At 47.9% G+C, this 20,000-nt stretch overlaps 2 protein-coding genes across 2 annotated transcripts in view; one reads left to right on the forward strand and one right to left on the reverse strand.

Moving 5' to 3' along the window:
• Positions 1-3,181, forward strand: part of cttnbp2 (cortactin binding protein 2) — a gene marked incomplete at its 3' end in the record, with an annotated part of 50,261 nt that extends 47,080 nt beyond the window's left edge. Inside the window, exons 18-23 of the mRNA XM_084450940.1 lie at positions 6-211; positions 543-710; positions 876-927; positions 1,335-1,446; positions 1,579-1,683; positions 2,846-3,181. Of these exons, the coding sequence (XP_084307066.1) occupies positions 6-211; positions 543-710; positions 876-927; positions 1,335-1,446; positions 1,579-1,683; positions 2,846-3,181 (979 nt within the window). The remainder of the gene's footprint in view (positions 1-5; positions 212-542; positions 711-875; positions 928-1,334; positions 1,447-1,578; positions 1,684-2,845) is intronic.
• A 2,210-nt stretch (positions 3,182-5,391) lies between these two features.
• Positions 5,392-20,000, reverse strand: part of cftr (CF transmembrane conductance regulator) — a gene marked incomplete at both ends in the record, with an annotated part of 28,090 nt that continues 13,481 nt past the window's right edge. Inside the window, 16 exons of the mRNA XM_084450939.1 lie at positions 5,392-5,601; positions 7,338-7,443; positions 8,248-8,420; positions 8,533-8,622; positions 8,760-8,915; positions 9,861-10,082; positions 10,780-10,880; positions 11,681-11,908; positions 13,767-13,917; positions 14,066-14,145; positions 14,482-14,768; positions 14,852-14,889; positions 15,001-15,126; positions 15,455-16,244; positions 16,720-16,806; positions 17,737-17,831. Of these exons, the coding sequence (XP_084307065.1) occupies positions 5,392-5,601; positions 7,338-7,443; positions 8,248-8,420; positions 8,533-8,622; positions 8,760-8,915; positions 9,861-10,082; positions 10,780-10,880; positions 11,681-11,908; positions 13,767-13,917; positions 14,066-14,145; positions 14,482-14,768; positions 14,852-14,889; positions 15,001-15,126; positions 15,455-16,244; positions 16,720-16,806; positions 17,737-17,831 (2,940 nt within the window). The remainder of the gene's footprint in view (positions 5,602-7,337; positions 7,444-8,247; positions 8,421-8,532; positions 8,623-8,759; positions 8,916-9,860; positions 10,083-10,779; positions 10,881-11,680; positions 11,909-13,766; positions 13,918-14,065; positions 14,146-14,481; positions 14,769-14,851; positions 14,890-15,000; positions 15,127-15,454; positions 16,245-16,719; positions 16,807-17,736; positions 17,832-20,000) is intronic.

Genomic DNA, 20,000 nt, shown 5'->3' on the forward strand with positions numbered 1-20,000 from the left:
TACAGATGGTTGGCCCGGCTGTGGAACATGGTGGTTGTCCCCCGTGTGGAGGAGGCCATCGTCTCCCGGGTGACGGTCAAGCGCTCGTCGGCCCAGCGACTGTCCCCAAGCAAACAGCACCTCAGCACGGGCCAGCAGGCCGTGGTCAAGGCGGCCCTCAGCATCCTGGTCAACAAGTCCGTCCTGCAGGGGTGCCCACTGCCGCGCCACGGTGGGTAGCGGGTGTGTGATGGGCGGAGGGAGGGAGCAAGGCAGCCCCACGCCCCCTTTTGCATGTTCGCATAATCGGTGTTGTGGGCGGTTGTTTCTCACCTGGCTCAACTCTATATGTTTGAGTTTATTTAATTCACAATCGCAGTTTACACTGATAAAGATTGCAGAATTTACAAAAATAGCTAATATAGAAGGATACACATATTAAAAGACTAAAAAAAATATTTTTTTGTCTTTGAACGTCTGGTTTGATGTCTGTTTTGATCCGTTTCTTTTCAACGAGTAAGTCTAAATCTCCGTCCTTGTGCGTCTCTCATCTCCGTCCCCAGAGATCGACAGGCACCTGTTGGAGTTCCGAGGCGGGACCTTCCCCATGTCGGCTATTGGCTCCTGCAGGAAGGGGCGGGACAGCGGCATGTGGAGACGAGCCAGTACCAGTCCGCGAAAGAAAGGGAGCCCCGCCTCCAACTGGAGCAGCACCGGCTCCCTCCGCGAGGGTGAGAAAAGCACCTCTCCACTGGACACAAACCCACACATCCTGCTCACACAGCGGTTAACGACCCGCAATAGAAACATTTAATACTGGTTAATAATAATAATAATACTAGTAAAGCAACAGAATCATTTGTTGTTTGTTTCTATTTTGTCGCCTCTTGCTACAGGGTCACTGTCAAACACCGATGTCCGCTTCATCACCAATGGCGACACCCAAAGGTCATTGTTTTTCTGCTGGTTTGCTCACCTCTACGTCACTATTAATAGCTTTTACTCCAAAACAGCCACAGTGATGTGAATAGTTAATTATGTCACAACAATAGTGTGATTTTCCCATGCAGTGTATGCATCATAGGCTTTCAACAGCAAGGTAGTCGTTGTCAGTGCAGACAGAGGAACAGGAGTGAGTGCAGCCAGCAGGGGGCAGCGACGCTCAACTCACAACCTTGCCGACTGTCTGAGATCCCTCTGCTCAGATAAAGACCGGCGGAAGAATCAGCGATGGTGTCACTGGTAGTGTGGTGTTTGCTTGTGTGTCCTCATGTAGTGTGTATGTGTGTGTGTGTGTGTGTGTGTGTGTGTGTGAGGGTGTGTGTGTGTGCGTGTGCGTGTGTGTCTCGTGGCAGGGTTGTGGATGGTGACCCGGTGAGTCTGTCTCTCTGCTCGGACGATGAGAGCGATCTGATCAGAGAACTGCAGACCCTGTGCGGCAGCAAGTCAGAACCTGACATCAGCAAGGTACTGTTCCTCCTAAACTAGCGTTATGTTATATAACACACACACGCACACACACACAGTCTTTCTCTCTTCTACTTACTGATGTTTAGAAAAAAACAAATGCAAGATAACGATGCCCGATTTGTGTTGCAGATCACTCAGTCTAAGGATGACTTTTTAGTCTTCCCTGGCTCTCCAAGTGGACAATCGCCACGCAAGACTGACCCCGAGACAACCGCCCAACAGCGAGCCCATACGGTAGGATGTGTCCAGACTCTTAACAGCGCCCTCACACTCGGAGAGCTACAGGTGTTAACCCTTTAGGGGACATACAACTGTGTCCAGTGCAGTTATTCAAGCTTGAGCTACCATACTAACTTGGCAAATCGAATATATCGCTCGGCTAACATGGTGAAATATGTTAACTGATGCTGTCGAATATCCAGGCTATAGATGGCAGCCGACATTTGACAACTTCTACAACGTCGTATAGAAATACAGAAAAATTGGCCACAACATTTGACCACAGAAACCTTAGTTCACCTCACGCTATCTCAAACATAATTGGAGCGTCGACTGCTACGCCGTGTGTGATTGAGATTCTAGTTAGTGTGAGTGGCCGCCTGGCCGGGTGGTCAGTGTTGTTCCATTGCTCGCCCCACACAGCATATAAACCCTCTCTTTGAGTCTGAAAAAGCATTGTGTTATTGTCTAACAAAACATCCCAGTCTAGCTGAGCCTCAGGGGCCAGGAACCTGTGGCCCCAGAGTCATGTTTGGCCCCTTGACCACTCATAGTTGGCTCCCACGCAAATTTAAATTGGTAATACAATTTACAATTAGTCGCCTAATACAAAACCACTGATCATATCGGATTTAATAAATATATATAGGCCATTGTCCGGAACCCTCCTGAATAAAGTCAGAGGGTTTCATTTGAAATATAGCCTGTCTACACGAGCACCATGGACTGGTCAGGAACAAATCTTTTTTATTTATTTTTTACTAACGACTAGTAATCTAGTTTTGTAGGCTACCAGAGGAGATTTTCTCTGTGCGATGCCCAGCCCCAACCAGAAGCCAGTGAAAAAATGTGAGATAAAGCGTATGATTGAGGAATAAAATGGCCACAAGAAAAAGAAAAGTGCAGACATTTGAAAGAAGAATGGACCAACTTGCGCAGTCATTCTGTAGCTAACACAGCTGGGTTGCCAGTTTACTGTATGTTTGACCTGCACTAAGAATTTCTCCCACAGTAAGAGCAATATTGAGACTACATTTGCCACATGGTGTTTTTCATATTTAAAACTCACATTGGTGTTGATATTTAAAACTCACAAACTAAATGCCTCTTGCTGTCATCAAGGTTTGGGACCCCTGGTCTACTGTAGCTGACCACTGTCTTTCGTCCCCCTCTGCAGACTGGCGTCCGTCCCTCAAACCGCGGCCAGGCCCAAGCAGCCCAGAGCAGCGAGAGGCGATCCGCCCCCAGGCCCAAATCGCAGCTCCCCGTCCCCAGCAGCAGGGGGCAGCAGCCACGAGCCAGCAGCAGCAGCAGCAGCGGTGTCACCACCAACCGAACTCAGATGACCGCCAACCCCAACCGCAACACGACCGCGACCAGGTCCGAACTCAGCAGCAAAGCAAGGCAGGCGCCGCCTAGCAACAACTACAACGTCAACGAGAACAACCAACCACAGGAGGACATCTGGATCCTACACAGAGACCTGCATGAAAACATCAACAATAACAAGTAGTAGAACCTCCCTCCTCCCTCTCTCCCATAACTCTGCTGTGAAATCCCTCCTTGTTGTAAAGTTAGGTTTATGACAACCTTTTAGTATTTGTACTCGTTATCTGTACTTGTTACACTGTATAACAGTTGTGTACTTGGGGACCATAGTTTTATTATCTGACAGTATTGAAGTATTGAACGTTCAAAAAAAGAGAAATTTGCAGGGAATAATGTCAAAAAAGTACTTAAACAGGTTTTACCTTTTGGTGAAAGTGTTTTGGATCAAAGAAAGAACAGGCAGTTTTTGCTATTAAGTATTTTCGAATATTATTCAAGTGTTTTATGTTTAAATAGTTGCAAGGTTGGTTTAAATACTGTTGAATTTAATCAGGGTTTTACCAAATATTTGTAAATAAGAAGTAGTAACTTTAATGGTATATAGATTGGTGTATGTGGTACTACGCTTGTACAGTAAAGAACTACAGTAAAGAAAAACTGAAGAAAAAACTGTGTACATATGTTTGTAATATGAGAATCTGGTTCATAATCTTTCACTTGTTTCAAAGTGAATGGAATGTGGCAATAAGTAACGTAATTGCAAACACAGGACATCTTCTTTCAACTGTAAGCCATAATAAATATTTTATCTATCCATAATTCCACCCGAGTCATGGTTCAATTCAACTTTGACTTCTGTTGAGCCCTAAACAAAAATTCAAAAGCGGCACGTTTTTGGTTTGTTTGCTTTATTTTTTTCTTCTTGACATTTGTGTTTTTCCATTTTTCTTTTCCAAAGAAAGAAAAGTGTGATTTTTGAATCAACATTGTTCATATGTACAGGAGATATTTTAGTCAACCTTTGATGTTGATCTGTATGATAGCTGTCTGAGATTTAAAGAAATGTCCTGCTTCATTTAAGCACAACCATTAAAACTGCACTGTTAACCCCAATAGCCCCGAGCCGCCTGCCTTCTTACACCAATAACCACTCACACACTCACCCTTCCTCAATCTGCTTTACTGGAAATATCATTGATTGAAAACAAAAGATTAAAAAAAAACATTTATACATGTTTAGACATTAGTGCCCCTTTCCTATGAATAAGAAACAGCTTGGTTTTAATTTACATTGTAAAAAAAAAAAATCTGTTATCACAGTTACATATCAAGGCCACAGTACCTTATTGCATTGTGGTATTATAAAACTATCATTCAATAATTCAAAGGAGCAATGTGCCAAATAAGACAAAAAGATTTCCAGTTCCGGAAGCATACAGGGAATTTTTGACAAAGGTGTGTCGTTTTTGTACAGCATTTGATCATTTACTTTTCCTTGCTAATATACCCCACCATAAAAAAACAAGGAGTACCTCAGGTGTTTTTAAAGTGCATACAATAGAAAAATAAGGGTACTTGAGGTTAATCATTTGTCCATAGTGTCACCATCCTGTTGAGTGTATTTACAGTGAGCGGAATGATCCATTCTGGTCTGAGACCAGTTACATTCTACTATCTCTTTTGAGTTTAAGGGCTCTCAGCTGGCATCCGAGTGTTCGCAGGGTGAAGACTTTTTTTATTTTTATTGATCCCTTTCAGTCTCATTCGACATACCACAGAATTAGAGACTCCAGTTTGGGCAGGAAAACTAGACTGGACACGCCTAGACTAGGCTTTCTCATCTCACCCAATCATGACGCTTACAGATTACGCTTTGTATCAAAAAGTAACCTGCAAAGATGGCCGATGGTCATATTCACACACTATCCTGCAAAAGGCACTTGGAAGGTCATGATTTCAGAACATGAAACGGGGTCCAGTCAGTCAGGTATGGGCTTGAGTGTCACCAGGGCTAGATGGGAACACACAGGGAGATGGAAATGGCACTGTTCTGAAGGTCCAGGTTACATATTATTCCAAGGCAACTAACACCTACAGTATGTAACTGTAACATATCTATGTAATAACCTTTTAACAAGTGCCATTTAGAGTACAGATAGACCAGATATCTTTAGATGGCCCTAACTACTGCCTCAGTGTATAGTCACTTGTTAAAGGGGATTTACATAGGCTCTTCCACTGTTTTAAGTCAATGCCATATCAATAGCGGCCATTTTGAAGAGTTACCGTCTGGTCACTCACTACAATGCATTACAAGGTCATTCGCAGGCTTCGCACCAGAGTAACCGGCGCGGGTAATCACCTACGCTGCGACCCGGCGTGGCTCCGCCCCCCTCAGAGGCGCGTGTCCTGCACCTCGTCCTCGGCCTCCTCCGGCAGGGCGCCGATCTTGGCGCTCTGGGAGGCTCGCTTGCTGGAGTTGAGGCGGTGGACGGGGAAGAGCTTGAGGCGCTCGGCCGCGCTGATGGCCTGCTTCAGGTGGCTGGTCTCGTTCAGCAGCTTCTGGATGGAGTCGTACCTCTTCATGGAGCTGCCCTCGATCATCTGGGGGGGGGGGGGGGGGGGGGGGGGACCGCCGGGATGGGGGAGGGATACGTTAATGGTTGCTAAGCCTCTCTCTCTCTCTCCCTCTCTCTCTCTCTCTCTCTCTCTCCCTCTCTCTCCCTCTCTCTCTCCCTCCCTCTCTCTCTCTCTCCCTCCCTCTCTCTCTCTCTCTCTCTCTCTCTCATGTAATATGGGATTAAATGAGGGCGTCAGGTTTTATTTCCATCCATCCATCCATCTTCATCCGCTTATCCGGGGTCGGGTCGCGGAGGCAGCAGCTCCAGCAGGGGGCCCCAGACATCCCTTTCCCTGGCAGCATCAACCAGCTCTGCCTGGGGAATCTTTAGCCGCTCACAGGCCAGTGCGGAGATGTAGTCCCACCACCTAGTCCTGGGTCTACCCCGTGGCCTCCTCCCAGCAGGACACGCCTGGAACACCTCCCTAGGGAGGCGCCCAGGAGGCATCCTCACTAGATACCCGAACCACCTCAACTGGCTCTTTTCGATGCAAAGGAGCAGCGGCTCTACTCCGAGTCTCTCCCGGATGACTGAACTTCTCACCCGATCTCTCAGGGAGACCCCAGCCACCCTCCGGAGAAAACTCATTTCGGCCGCTTGTATCCGTGACTGGCACATAACTGAAATGGAAAACACCTTCCCTGCTCTTTTACTGTACTATGGCACTTTTTAATGTGAGTTGTGTTTTACTGTATGAAACTGTACTGCTGTCGTTCTCGGCCACGTTGCTCTACAAACAGATATTAATCTCAATGGGTCTAAACCTGGTTAAATAAAGGTTCATGAAACGAGTTGTGTCCAAATAACATTGAAATAACGGCGTGGGTTTACTTGAACCGCAATCACATAACAGCGGTCTGCGGGGAGCGGACGAGGATCAACGATGCGCCGCCAGCATCCCTTATGTCACTGTCCCTTATGTCACTGTCCCTGTCTTTTCACTCTGTCTGCTTGTTTGAACACAGACACCGGTCACCAGTTCCCAAACAAAACACACTCTCTCACGCAGGGAAGTACACTAACACATACTGTACACGCAGGGAAGTACACAAACACACATACTGTACACGCAGAAAAGTACACAAACACACACACACACACAGCGTCACACACTGAGGCGGACATCTCTGTGCCCTAAAGTCATGGGACGTTCAGTAAATGGGATCCAGCCCTGTGAATGACGGCCTGATAGGAGAGCTGGATTACATGTATAAAATGGAGGATGGATGACTCAGCGGTTCTATTCTCAGCTGTGACAGGGGACCACCTCATCAAGAAGGAGGTGGGGGCGGCAAAGTGCTTAAAATGTGTGTGTTGTGCAGGGAATGGCAAGCCTGTGGTAAGATTAGTAAGACACAAGGTTATTATAGTTAATGAAAACTAACTAAAAAACGAAAACTAGGTGTGAAACAACATGAGCTTGTGAGATCAGGATAGTCTCACGAGGCTAGCGCAGAAGAAAATAAAAACTAAAACTAATACTGAAACTAATAAAAACTAAACTAAAACTAAGCATTTTCAAAAAATAAAAAATCAACTAAACTAGCAAACTGCAAACTGAAATTGAAAACAAAAAGTAAAAACGATATAAAAATAAAAACTAATGAAAAAAGAAAAACTATTATAACCTTCGTAAGACATAATGTTGTGTGTGTGTGTGTGTGTGTGTGTGTGTGTGTGTGTGTGGGAGTGTGTGTGTGTGTGTGTGTAAACACTGACCAGGAAAGACTGGCACTCCAGAAGTGGCTCCACTCTGTGTTCTGACAGTATGACAGTGCAGTTGGAGAACGACTGTTTCAACGTCTTCCTCAGGACCTGCAACGTTCTGGAAACCACACACAAACCCAGAAACAGCCATACGCACACACACACGCACACGCACACACACCAAAGTTGATCTCAATTTGGCACACCATGCTCTCCTGCCTCTTCCCTCTTACCGTAACACACAATCTGTTTACATAAACACCCCCCTATATCTGCTCTCTCTCTCTCTCTCTCTCCGCCCCCAAACACACACACACACACACACACACACGCACGCTCTAATGGTTCCTTCCTGATTGTGGTTGAGATGAAAGTGACAGCGTCATCAGGACCCGTTCATTACAGGGATCATTTACCATAAAGACCCCTGTCTTCACACACACACACAAACACACACACACACACACACACACACCCATACACGCACACACACTCACAGAGGCACAGGGAGTAAGACTATCATCTTACCCCATCATACACTCATGGTAGATCGGTTAACGCTAGTCTAGACTTCTCATAGGGAAACATGGACTCTCACAGGTACTTAGCTCGGCTGCAGGACTGCTATACTCACACACCCTGTGCAGCCTGTAAACACACACACACACACACACACACACACACACACACACACACACACACCCTGTCTCTTGGCTGTCCATCAGAACTGATGATGACGACACACTCTCACACTCTCACACACACAGACACACACACATACATACACACACTGAACTTGCTTATCAACATATATACATAGTCTCTCTCTCTCTCACACACACACACACACACACACACACACACACACACACACACACACACACACACACACACACACACAGAGACTGTTGTTCCTACTCACATGGGGTCCAGGTAGGCGCTGGGCTCGTCCAGCAGCAGGATGCGGGCCTTGCTGAGGATGGAGCGGGCCAGACACATCAGCTGCTTGTGGCCGTTGCTCAGGACGTAACCCCCGTCCTCCAGCTGGAAGTCCAGCTTGTCGGGGAACTGCTCGATGACCGACTTCAGACCCACCTGGGGAACGTGGAGGAATCGTCATATTACTTAGACCAGAGAGAGAGAGAGAGACGGGGGGGACAGGAGGAGAGAGGGAGGGAGAGGAAGAGACTGGAACGGCATGGCTTACCTCCTCAGCGACCCTCCACAGCTCTTCGTCACTGTAGCAGCCGTGCGGGTCCAGGTTCATCCGGAACGTCCCCGTCAGGATAAAAATGTTCTAACGACAAAGATGACTTTATTTATCCTCCGCCATGTCAATCAACAACACTTGGCTTGTTACAAGAAGCCACGTGATGACGAACTAGCAGGGCTAGTTCAATGTGCGTGTATATACGAGAAACGCTCCGCGTTTACCTGCGGCACCACGCCGAAGGCTTTCCTCCAGGTCTGCAGGGACACGCTGTTCCAGGAGATTCCGTCGATGGAGATCTCGCCGTCGGTGGAGGCCAGACGCAGCAGAGCGGAGAGCAGGGTGCTCTTCCCCGAGCCCGTCCTACCCAGGACACCCACCTGAGGACGGGGGCGCAGACAGGGAAGGGAACGGTCTGCTGAGCGTCTCAAAATGGCCCAAGAACCACCCGTACAGTAGAATGTCACGTTGAAAGTCATATTGATAACCCAGATAGCAAGCGGATGTGTAATGATTCTGGGCCATATATGGGCCGGAACTAAGCCACAAGGGCCAGATCTGACCTGTATATGACCCAGATCCGCTTGCTATCTGGGAATGATGACCTCTCGTCAAAGTTGATCTGAACCAGGAGTCCATTATGGAAAAAGTGCTGAATTTCAAGTGCTCTTTCTACCTTACTCAAAGTTAGTCAACAAAATATTTTGAGATGGATCCAAAAATCCTTTTCTCCTGATATTAGAAACAGTATTGTTGTTGTGATGCATTATAGCGCAACTGTACACTAATTAGATGGTGCCCCAGTGTACCTCTAATACAACACCTCTACTCCCTCGGGTAGAAGCTTAGACACAATTACAGTATTGGCAGGAAACTCAAGCTAATGGCTAGACTAAAGTGCTAATGCGGGCTAATGGCTAGGCTAAAGTGCTAATGCGGGCTAATGGCTAAGCTAAAGTGCTGTCACGTACAGGTTTGGCCTGGTCTCCCTGAGGACTCGTTACTGTGAGCCCTCACTCCCGTAATTAACTTCAAAACTGAAGACCATGAGAGTTGCCGCCCTGCTAACAGACAGAGTGAAATTCATCTACACTCGCCTGAGAGCGATGTTGTCGGGGAGAATCAGCTTCACACAAAAACACGTACTGGTTTATTTATTTAGACTCGCATGTGCAAACCACCTCAGCCCCGTATCCTTCAAACAGCAGTCAGACAGACACACACATACCACAAATGCACACCTCAACCCCATAACCTTTACACACACACACACACACACACACACACACACACACACACACACACACGCCCCTCCCCAGACCTACGCTCTGGCCTCCCTCCACGGTGAAGGAGATGTTCTGCAGCACGGCCCGTCCGGCCTCCGTGTACTTGACCGTCAGGCCCTGGATGTCCATGTGGCCGCGGCTGGGCCAGCGCTCCTGGGCGTGGGGGTTGTCGATGACCAGGTCCGTCCCCTTGACCCAGCTGGGCCGCGGCTCCTCGGAGGGCAGGTCGATGAATTTGAAGACCCTGTCCACCGAACGCATCTGGGGGAGGAAATAAAGAGAAAATAAAGAGAGGGCTGAAAGATATGTGTGAAAAAATATACCGTGTACGATAAGAGAGAGAGAGAGAGGAGAGAAAGAAGAAAACGTGAAGAAGAGAGAGAGAGGGAGAGAAAGAGAGGGACGACTAATCCAAGTCGTCAGAGATCCTGAAGAAAACAATGTTTGGTGTGGTGAGGAAGTGTGGGGGGGGGTGAGGGAACACATTAGTGGGTCAATGAAATGAAGAGGTGCCCGTGTGACCTAGAGAGTGCGCTGGTGTTTCTGTGTGACCTACAGTAGAGGGAACATGGGTATTTCCGGACATCCTGCCTTGTCCTTCTTAACGAGCTCTGCTCTCACATCACGCTATCAGTCATTCTGAGAATAACAGTCTGTGTTTGAGCCTCTTTGAAAACCATCTGAGAACATGATGTTCTGCGCCGTCACGAGCTCCGTCAGAACCTCTGAGGTGGAACGCAGCCTGTATCAACAACAACACAGAGGGCGGAGGAGAACCGAACGTATCCGGCGCTGTGAGACTTCAGCCATCGGCAAACCGAGTTTAGGATCCCACCGAGGTAAAAGCAAGAGCAAGGTCTCACACTCTCTCTCTCTCTGTGTGTGTGTGTGTGTGTGTGTGTGTGTGTGTGTGTGTGTGTGTGTGTGTGTGTGTGTGTGTGTGTGTGTGTGTACATACCAGTCCGTCCACAGTGATGCTGGTGATGACGGCCCATTGGAAAGTCCCCAGGATGAGCATGGCAAGGGCCACAATGATGCCAATCTCACCAGGCTTGTCCTCTGTGGAATACACACACACACACACGCACACACACACACACACACACACACACAGGTATCAACATGCATGCTACACTGCAACCTCTGATGTCACAGCTACTGACACAAAGCAGTCCTGGCGCTGGCGCTGTAGTGTGTTGCAAACCAATTGCCTGTGAAATCACCCTTTAATTCACTCACAAAATAAACAAATTGGTCACTGCGTCACACCAAATGAGATGCATGTGTGTTTGTGTGTGCCTGTGTGTCTGTGTGTCTGTGTGTGTGCGTCTGTGTGTGTGTGTGGCCCCTCAGTTCACTGCCCCAAAGCAGAGGGCACCAGGACATGCTCTATTACATTACCAAATGAGATACACACACCCTCCACTGACCTACATTCCAGCTGTTTGAAGTCCATCAGCATGTATCCCACACGGCCCGCCATGACCGGGCCGAGGTTCTACAGCTCACCATGTACCGAATGTTTTACTGTGGCCTGAATCGCCCCATGAGAGCTGTTACCTCTAGGCCCTTCTAAAGGGACTTGGCAAGGTAGCGCTGTCATATTGCTAATATCTATTGTTTTTGTACATATGGTTTCAAAATCTAAAAGTGAAAGGCTGAAGTCGAACCTGTCCTGCATCTACAGTGACTGTCCCATATACTTAATTAATAAAAATGAAATTTTAATAAATTATTTTTTTAATTACACTTAAAAAATTAAATTGATATCAGGTCATGTCAGGACATTACGCCTCTATATCTCAACCCTGAGCAGCTTACTGTACAGTAGCTGATTCACTAACGCAGTCGTCACTCACGGTTGGTTCCCACGGCGATGAAGGCGGCGGCGCTGAAGAAGAAGACGAAGAGGATGTCGCAGCGGAACAGGAACCAGCGCAGCGTGGAGAGGTAGTGGAACCAGGCGGCCGTGTGCGTGTTCAGGGCCTTGTGGAACAGCGTCTCGAAGTAGGACTGGCGGCCGAACGCGCGGATGGTCCACAGCCCCTTCAAGGAGATGATGAGGTGGGAGAAGATGGGGCTACGGGCTGGAGGGGGGGGTGAGGAGAGAGGAAGTAGGAGGTAAAGACGGACAGTGAGGAGAGAGGGTGAGGTGACAGGGAGGGAGGGAGAGATGTGGGGGACAAAAGTCATTCCCCAGTTGAGTATCTTTCACGTCGTAGGTTACAACGGTCGATTAAACGAGAAAAAAGGGATTCATATTCCATAACGACATTTCAGATTGCACAACAGTCTCAGTTCATCTTCCAGGTAGGCACCTGTTAGCAGTTAGCTGTTACAGCGGGGGAATATTCATGTGACGCACTCTCTCTCCCCCAGAGCAGTAACACACCGGTGACGAGGGGCGATGGAGAGCATGTTTTCCTAAGCCACCCTTGGTGCAGAATTCAAGGCTCGCTTGTTTTGAGATGAACTGTGTTTTTCTGATGGATCTTATCATGTTTCAGTACGTTGTCGCACAGACAGAAAGACAGGCAGGAAACACATCGTATTACAGAAAGACAGGCAGGAAACGCTCCAAACAGAGGGAAGGAAACAATAAAATGGTCTCTCTTCTCTACTCCGTCTTTGATCGCAAACAGGTGAGAAATCCACGCCAGCAGTTGTTGAATGGAGGCCTCTATGAAAGTATTTGTTCTCGGCGTGTAAATCTGTTCTCAGCGTCTACATGGACTGTTGACAATCCCTGATCAATGCGGGAAATATGCGTTGAGCAAACACTCGGGCAGAATATGTTCCCCTTCCAGCCCACACGTCTTTTCACACCTACAGCTGCGTGTGTGAGTATAAATATGCTTATGCGCCGTGAACACACACTGCGACATGTGTGAATAGATAAATAAAGTGTGTGTGTACTGTACTGTATGTGTGTATGTTTTTATGCTGTAGGACAGTAAGAGAGAGGGAGAGCGCGATGCCAGGATGGAGCCGGAGGAAATCCCGGATCAGCTTTTCGCTCCGACCGCTCCGTGCTCCGGAAAGGCCTCGTTGTCAGGCGACACGCACTCACACATGGAATGAGATGACGCAGTCTGGGCTTGGAGTCTCCAGAAGCATGCTTTGAATACTTGGAATATTTGGAATACTTGCAATATTAATCATCCCCGTCTTGAGGTCATCACAGAGCACTTCCCGAGCCGATGAAAGGACGCGTGGCAGAGTTGGGCATCCCCAGATACCAGCCGTTCGTCTATTTTATTCCAACACGGGATACGGAATCTTCCGTCCGATTGGAGGAGAGCTGACCTCACGCCAGTTCTGAGCTACTTCCTGTTCATGGCGGTACACACCCCTTTGGGGCGCTGACCCATCCATCCTCTGGTGTCTCCGCCCTGTTTTCAACCATCAGTGTGACCTTTGACAGCTGGCGCCATGCCACACGCCAGCCCTGGCATTCGTGCCCGCTGACTGTCTGTAGTAGTCGCACTGTCTGCCCTCGTCCGTCTCTCCCTTCCTTTCTGTTACCCTCATGCATTCTCTCTGGTCTCTGCTGGTTGTGTGTTCCATTGTGGTGGTTCCAACCAATAACATGCAGTGACACTTAAGAACATCAGAGTGTCAATGGAGGGTCGTATTTCTGTTCGCAACTGTTCACAACACGCGAAGGCTATCCCTCCTTAGGCCTTTTTGCCACGTCAAGAGCTATCAGGCTAAAAACACTCCCCCACCCATTGTCCACTCACACTCCACGCGTACCCCACCCGCCGGGCACAGTGCATTTCATTGTATTTTATAAATACACATGACAATAAAAGCCTTGAACCTTGAACCTTGAATGTCCCTGCGCATGCTCCACCCGTGACCCGTCCACACTCCACCCGTAACCACGCCCATGACCCGCCCACATTCCAACCGTGCTCCGCCCCCCGCTGCGCCTGGTCTCACCTTCAGCCTCCAGCTGTTTGAGCTGCTGCCCAGTGCGCAGGAAGTACTTCCTGAGGCACATGAAGATGACCGCCAAGGGGATGGCGGCGATGAAGATGTACGGCCGTATGATGGACACGGTGAAGATGGCTCCCAGGACTATCAGCGTCAACTGGAGACGGAGAGGGGAGGGACAACAAGAGCCATAATAATAAAGTGAGTTTTGGTACATCCTCTTAGTTATACTAGTACATCTCCTATATTCACCTCTCGTGATTGTGAGATTGCTTTTTCTACAGAGACAGCAGCTAACCCCTTACCTGAATGAGGTCAAACAGTACTAGAGGAAGCATGTCGTCTATGGTGGCCATGTCTTTGGTGAACCTGTTCATGATTCGACCTGGAAGGGAACAAGAGCAAAGCACGTTGGAGCCCATGGCGCTATAGCTAACGTTAGCTAGCTAGCAGCATTACGTTCCCCCTTCATACTGTAGCTAGCGCGCTTGGCTTGCGCAGGTGCCATTGCAGTTCATCCCATATTTCATCCATGAGTGTCCTGACTTGGTGTTGCACATGCCCACAACTTGGCCTACTGGCCGGCACCGTGGGAAAAACACAGGCTGCAAAAAATTTTAAAAACTAGACCGTTTATTTCCTGAAGAAAACGTGAAAGCAGTTGAAAATAAGTCTACTACTACTACGGCCCCACCAAACAGTTCGTCCAGCTCCGACTCACCAGTTTTCATGGTGTTCAGCACGGACATGGGGGCCCTGAGCACGGCACTCAGCATCTGCTCGTGCAGACGCTTGGACACGGTCAGCAGCGTGTGGACCAATGGGAGGCCCCTGAAGACGCCCAACGCCAGCACGCTCTCCGAGGTCGCTACGTAGATGTAGATGATGTAATAGGCGCTGGTGGGCGTGACGATGACCGCCAGGTGGGTGGCGGGCGCCGAGGCGTTGACGTGTTGCTCGTCCACGTAGGCTGGCGCCGCCGGGTTTTGACCCTTCCTCCAGATCTTACTGGCAGGCAAGAGCAGAGGGAAGGGTTAACAAAATGGTGGCTGAGTTGTGATTCTACAATACTGGTCCAAACAAGTACTTACTCTGTGATGAGAAATACACCGAGGACAGAGCCGCCAACCTGCACAAGGGACAGACCAGAGAAACACACTGAGACTCGGGACAAGCTATGACGATAGCAGTCAATGCCAGCTTGATGCCAGGAGAAACCTTTCCATAGGGAATCTTGTACCTCAATAGCAAAGACCAGGACAATGAAGACGAGTGTGTAGACTAGGTTCCTGTTGGTGCAGATGTATCGCAGGTACGTGTTCCACGAGGTCGTGTCAAAGTCCTCCTTGTCATCTGCAAAACATTCCTATGAAGAAGCGAAATTTGAATGTCAAATTATTTTATTAATGGAAGCTTTTTGATTAATTTCCTTTGATCAGATCAAAGAACCTCAGTTGCCACCTAAAACTGGGTAGCCTACTACTGAGATTCATAAATAACTGAGATTCATATGTTAATGTAAAGATTTAAACTACTGTATACAGGTATGTGAGTAATAGAGTTATGGACATAGTGAGACATATGGACATAGTTCTGGACATACATCAACATCGAGGTTCCTTAAAGTAACATTAATCCCGGGATTATATAAACAGAAAACATAATCTCTGTCTATTAACAATTGTAAACCTGACCTCCATGTCCTTCTCGTCCACCTCATCGCTGATGTCATAAACGCTGTCCTTGGAGAGGCGCCGCGCATAAATGTCCAGCTCTGACGCCAGGTCACACTGAGGTGTGATGGACAGCTTCTCCCTGAAGGACGACTGCACATGCTCCCTCCGACCCTGCCCCTGGGTCTTGGTGATGAACTGCAACACGGACTGGCGCCGTTGCCCGCTGATGTGCTGCAGGCCGTGGTGGTACAGGTTGCTCCTGGGAAGCACTTCCTCCACCTGGTCGTCTTCGGGGACTACGGAGAACTTGCGCTCGGAGAATTCCCGGACGCCGTCCTCGATGGTGGTTGAAGGGGGGCCGCTTGGGGTTTGCTGGCCGTTCCCGATGAAGGAGAACTTGCGGGCGGCGGCTAAGGGGTTCAGGATTAGAGACTGTTTCCGTTTCTCTGCATGACCGTCACCCCCGGCGATCCCCTGAGGTCCGCTGATGACGATCGGAGGCGGGGGCTGGCGGAAGGACTGGCGGATGGGCTCGGAGCCGCGGAAGCCGGCCGATTCGTCGACGGAGACGCGTCGGAGGGTTTCGGTGAGAACGGAGCTGCGCCGCTCGGCGTTGATCTTGTCGTAGGCCTCGAGGCCCAGGAGCAGGGAGCTGAAGTCGGGCCGCTGGGACTGCAGCTCGGAGAACGAGCCGTAGAAGTAGCACATGCCGTTGTGGAGCAGCAGGATCTTGTCGGCGCGCTTGAGATGATCCAGTTTGCTGGTGACCACGATGCGCGTTTTGGAGGCCATCAGTTTACACAGGCACCTGGAGGAAGATCATGGGTATCTGACCTTGTCAATCCATTCAGTGACTGCCAGTATCTTCTTTCTTTTTCAGAGAACTTAAAGAAAACAAAGATCCTGTGATCTTGTTCTTATAGAAGGCTTTAGTGATGATGACTGGGATGTACACGACAGTCAGTTCACTTACTCTAAACAAATGCAGGCTGCTTATTGTTGCTTTGGATAAAAGCTACTGCTAAGTGACACATTTAAATGTAAATGCTCTATGTAATATTGTCTTATTCTGTGATGCTGCATAGAAGTAATAACGATAATTAATTTCTTCTGTAGAAACCGTCAAGGTCATTCTAATGAAGCTACTTCTAATCTACTACATACCCAAACTATTTCAGAGACAAGAGAACACAGGCTTGACCTTAAAAATCCCCCTCCTCTCCAGCCGCCCCCATCCCCCAACACCCCGCCCACCATGAGAGACCCGGTGTTGACGCACAGACCTCTCAAAGATCTCCTTCTCCGTCACGATATCCAGGTGGGTGAAAGGCGAGTCCAGCAGGTAAAGGTCTGCATCTTTATACACAGCCCTGTACAGACACACGGACGCACGCGCGCACGCACAGACACACACGCACACACACGCACACACACAAAGACACACAGACACACGCACACACACACAAAGCACTACATCATACAGGGCTTAAATAGGGAAGTCAAGTCATTGTGGGATTCAATTTAGGCAATTCATTCCCCATAATGATTGCCAAGCTAATATGTTTCTCTCTGTAAGAGGGAGCAAATTGCCATGAACTAATAAATCATTCATAGGGATATGAGTGTGTGCTGGAGTGTGGTCGTATACGTAGAGATTTAATAGGGTAATAAAGTTGTATTGAAGCTGTAGGAGGACGAGCAGTAAAACACACTGATCATAAAACTCAACAGTTGTGGTAGCAAAAATAACAAACAGATAAGGAAGATGAATTTGGAATATTCTTTCATAGCAGTTCATCAAATAATATCATAAATTCATTTATAAGTCAGGGGGTTGTGGGAGAAATTATTTACAAAGAAAATATTGTTCGGATGCATTAATATCTGATGTTCCTCCCAAAAAAATTACGAATGCGAAATCTGCACAGTTCCCAATGTTGACCTGATTAATTGTACATTCATCAGTGCATCGCTGATTTACTTTATTCACATCCTAGATATCCCACCCTTCAGTGATGTGGCATACAGGGGTCATTCAAATCTCAATTTGTGCTGCAAATGTTATCTGGTTCATTTTCTCGATTCCTAGATGAGCCTGGTTCTAGACTTCAGTCCCATCGTGGTAATGTCTCTTTCTAACGGAGGTTTTTTTTGCAGGACGAGCCAGGTTCTGTCTGAGAATCTGCTCAATAGACGTCAGTGACTCATCACAATCACACTTCATTGGAATGAATGGGGGGTGGGAGGGGGCTGGGGTGAGTGGGAGGTGCTGAGTGACGCCCCGGGGAGACGGCACCTACCTGGCCAGGCCGATGCGTGCCCTTTGACCCCCGCTGAGGGTCACCCCTCCCTCCACAAGGGGAGTCTTGTCCTTCTCTGGAAACAGGGCCAGGTCCTGAGTGATAAACAAGGGAAGGTTACACTGTACACACACACACACACAGCAGGAAACACACACACACACACACACAGCATGACACACACAGTAGGACACGCACACACACAATATCGCAAAGAAATGCACAGCAACATGGGTCCCTTTACCTCACACAGGTTCTGAAAAAATTTGATCATTGACATGAAAGAACAGAGACATAGTTCTGTGATTCCCTGGTGGAATGTGTGAATGAAAACAAAAGCAAATGTAAAGTTCAACAGCATCATTACTAGCAGACAAAACAAGACCAATGTTGGAGCAACAATGTGAGGACAAAAGGCTTTGTTTATGTCTATCATTGCTGAAAGCACTTGAAGGCCTCTCCTCATTCAACCAATCAGAAAGGACAAGGTGCTAATGGGATACCTACAGTTGAATTCCACCACACCAGGAACACAAACCACTTGAGAGAGGAGTAGGCTACACACAACCGATTCAATGAGCAAAACACAAGTGAACACTTGATGAGTTCATCTACTTATTTCTATGCATCTGAAAAGCATACTCACACCCACAAGACGAATGAAGTCATACATTGATGAGACAAGTCTATCATCGTAAAAACTGCCTACCTTTTTAAATGCAACTTCCGTTGTCCTTAAAGGAGGGCATTGGGAGTTAAGTTAACAGTTTGTTTAAAAGGTTGTTAAACACAGACAGTGAATGAAAATGCACCCTGTGTGTCTCATACTGAACAAAGCGATTGCCCGGCTAGCACTGAAGCTACAAGCTAACGGCTAATGATATGGTTTTATGGCTATGCGACCACCCATGGAAGTCTGTCTGGTCCAAAGTTGGCACCAGACTTGAATACAGCCTCAAGACTACTAAAGGCTACCTTTGTGTCTGGGCACTCTGAAACAAGTGTCATTCTTCTGTCTGTGCGAGACCCTGGTTGCTTTGGTGACTTTCGCTCTGGGAGATTTTCACACTTCAAATGTTTCTATCTGTATTCCTGACTGATCTATATTTAGGCTACTCGTTACATGTTTAGCGATAGCCTAGCGAACACTGAAACAATGGTTACACTAGCAATGCAGGAATACATTGCTAATACTGTATGAGCTGTTACATAGCACAATAGAGTTTCACTGAAGCTGTTAGCCGCTCATTTGGTTTCAAAGCGGTATCTTGCTTTGAGGGTGTTAGCTGAGGCCTTTCTCTCCATTGTTATTCTGATAGTCACCTCATGCCAGCATTTAACGCCTGTTGTTAGGGAACAAACCTGAGAGTGTTTTTAGCACGGAGGCATGCCACCTCTGTTTGCTGTGAAAACATGCGCTGTTTTTGGTCAAACAGACATTGGGGAATCACTTTTCCACTAATGGGGGGCAGGGTGAGCATAAATTGGCCTTTTGGTGCCCAGGTCTGTACCAAAGTGTTTTTCCTTTGTCAATGAGCCATATTCAACTAATCTTCACACCATCTTGATGGTCTGAGTCTGAAACCAAAGGTTAAAGTACCATCACTCGTCCATACACCATGCAACCCAGAGTGTCCTAGTCTACAACAACAACAACAATGGCTGTGTGAGCAATCTGAGCAGGCCTGTCACAATGACATAATGTGGGGTCTCCATGGCAACTGGAGAGTCTGGGACAGTAATCCAGAGACAAGGGCCCCCCTAGTGAGACTGTGGTCTGAAGAGCCCATCACTCAGCACTGGGGCTCCAGTCTCTGTTTGTGTGTGTGTGTGTGTGTGTGTGTGTGTGTGTGTGTGTGTGTGTGTGTGTGTGTGTGTGTGTGTGTGTGTGTGTGTGTGTGCGTGTCTGTGTGTGTGTGTGTGTATGTGTGTGTGTGTGTGTGTGCGTGCGTGTGCGTGTGTGTGTGTTTCAGAGAGACAGTGTAACAAGGGGGGAAGATAGACGTGGGAAACATGACACACTTCGACTCAACAACAAAGCCTCCAGGATCAGTGGTCCGACAGAACGAGTGAGACAGGAGAGCAGGCGGAATTAGAGAGGAGAGAAGAAGGGATGAAGGGGGGATGAAGGAGGGATGAAGGCACGAGAGAACATGAGTCTGAAGGAGAGCGGGGGGGTTGAGAGGTTGTAGACTGCCAGTAAAAATAGCTTCAATCGGTAGAGTAGAGATAAACCAAGGAAAAGTCAGAAAAAAATAAAAACA

The sequence above is a fragment of the Borostomias antarcticus genome (assembly GCF_949987555.1).
Source record: "Borostomias antarcticus genome assembly, chromosome: 16".
In the NCBI taxonomy this organism is placed as follows: domain Eukaryota; kingdom Metazoa; phylum Chordata; class Actinopteri; order Stomiiformes; family Stomiidae; genus Borostomias; species Borostomias antarcticus.